Here is a 2,331-nt window from a genome sequence, read left to right on the forward strand (position 1 = left end):
TCATTCAAGAATGGTGGGGCGGGTCTTCGTGGTTGAAACGATCTATATTAATTAATTCTACTTCAAACTAGTGTGACCTATTTTCCATGACAAAGATATTATTATGTCCTTTTGAATTTCAAAATTTGCTATTATAAGAACGTCTTTTCGGTCTGTGAATGAATTATTCCATTGATCAAACTTAAAAGATCGGATTAACTGTAAAATGATTGTTAATATTAATGAGGGCAAATACATTAATTGCGATCACAGCCATGTGTGTAAAAAGGTTTCTCAATGAAATGAAGATGCATTTTTCATACAACCATTATTATAAATACTAATAATATGTTTTTTTTTAACTTTCAGCGCGGGCGTCGGCCGCACAGGCACGTACATAGTCCTAGACGCTCAGCTGAACCAGTTAAAGCTAACTGGCACCCTATCCCCTCTCGGCTTCCTCTGCCGCGCGCGAACGCAACGAAACCACCTCGTGCAAACCGAGGAACAATACGTCTTCGTCCACGACGCTTTGTTAGAACACGTGCGTTCAGGAAACACAGAAGTCGAGTTCCCCAAAGCGAGGGAATATCTAGTCAAACTCTTAGAGCCCATATCCGAGGAGGAACTGGCCGTTTTGGACCTCAATTCTAACAAGAAACAGAGCATGAACGATCTGACGAACGGTGTTGAGAACGGCGATACGTCAAGCATCAAGTCTAATCAAGCAGAGTGTAGCGAGCAGGATGTCATTGAGAATGGGAGTCAGGTGTCGAGCAGGATAGACTTGGATGAGGATCAGAGCAAGTCGGAGGGGTCTATGGGGGATGTGACGGAAGAGGGGGAGGGAGAGACGAAAGAGGTTCTCGTGAATGGGGAGGAAACGGAGGGAGTGTACGATTTGGCGCCGCGGTCCACGGATACTTATAGTAAGAAGATGATGGCGTATAATAACATGAATGAAGAGGAGAAAGAGGAAATTAGGAGGTGAGTGATAAAAATTGATTTTTTTTGTAATCTTGCAACATTTTTCTTAATATGTAGGTAATCACTACAGAGTATAAAACAAAGTCGCTTTCCGCTGTCTGTCCCTATGTATGCTTAGAACTTTAAAACTACGCAATGGATTTTAATGCGGTTTTTTTAATCAATAGAGTGATTCAAGAAGAAGGTTTATATGTATACTTAGCACCCGTGCGAAGCCGGGACGGGTCGCTAGTTTGTTATAATTTAGAAAAGTTGTATGTAACTTCCGTATGTTTCTAATTGTTACGTAATTTAAAAGATACAAATGTGTTTTTCCTTATAAAAATAACTTTTAGAGATTATGTATTGCATACTGTTAAAAGATGAAAGTTTCAGACAATTTTATCATTTCAGGTAACCGTCACCAGATGTGTCATGGTCATTACATTTTATTAAAATCTTCGAATCTTTGCAGGGTGAATCGCGCCGAAAACTACGCACTTCTAGAGCGCATGCGCTCGCTCGCAAACAGACATCACACGTATCAGGGCCCTCCGCCCGTCAACCTGTTGGAGAAACAATTCCTGGTACGTATAATATTCTCTTCTTAGTCGGGCACTCTTGTCAGAGTGGTCGTGGTTGCGCTGACGGGGTTCTAAACTATACAAACAGAAAAACTGGTTACTGATTCTGAAAGTGCTTCACGAGCTTTATCAAACGGTATCAATTTACAGAATAAACTGGATCTATCCGAAAATTCAGTGTTTCAGCTTCATATTATACCGGTTATTTTTCTACTAACTGATTGGGTTTATTATCTTTTATTAACAGTGTTTATTAACAAATGTTGACTAAATACAGGGCTTTAGTCCCTGTTACCTCCTGTCCTGTACCTATTTTCCTAGATATTTTTCAGATCAATTGGATTTTTTTTACCTACTAGCTCTTTGTCTCAAAGAAATTACTAAGATCCCTGTAAACCCCTCTAAGGAAGCTAACTATATCATTTTATGCTTGTCCTAGTATTCACACAGCTTTAAATCCACAGCTAATAACGAGATCGTGCGTGGAGCCGAGTGTTTGCGCGCGCGCAGCGCACAACGCAAGCAAAAACAGACCTTCTGGAGTATTGCCCTCTGACGCCGCTAGAGTCATGCTTGTGCCCAAACCGGGAGTCGAAGGTTAGTCTATTGGTTAAAATAGGAAGAAGTGGTTTAAGGTGGCTTATAATAGACTAAGAGCTAGTGAACGCCAGACCTACGTCATTTTATAAAAACTGAAAGTTTGTCAGCATATGCTCCCAATATAGGATTGTAATGTGGGGACCGGGAGTTGACAATGAAAGAGTGTATACTGTGCGATGCGAGTATATTGTGTGCCTCAGTT

At 40.7% G+C, this 2,331-nt stretch overlaps 1 protein-coding gene across 1 annotated transcript; it reads left to right on the top strand.

The window, feature by feature from the left end:
• Window positions 1-348: 348 nt before the first annotated feature.
• LOC114360579 (uncharacterized) lies at window positions 349-2,126 on the top strand (the record flags this gene model as incomplete). The annotated part of the gene is made up of 3 exons (XM_028315316.1): window positions 349-966; window positions 1,421-1,532; window positions 1,994-2,126. Coding segments are annotated over 3 exons (863 nt in total), but the record flags the coding sequence as incomplete, so codon positions are not given.
• Window positions 2,127-2,331: the final 205 nt, after the last annotated feature.

The sequence above is a fragment of the Ostrinia furnacalis genome, unplaced genomic scaffold, assembly GCF_004193835.3.
Source record: "Ostrinia furnacalis isolate ACB-3 unplaced genomic scaffold, ASM419383v2 OfSCF5086, whole genome shotgun sequence".
Lineage (NCBI taxonomy): Eukaryota > Metazoa > Arthropoda > Insecta > Lepidoptera > Crambidae > Ostrinia > Ostrinia furnacalis.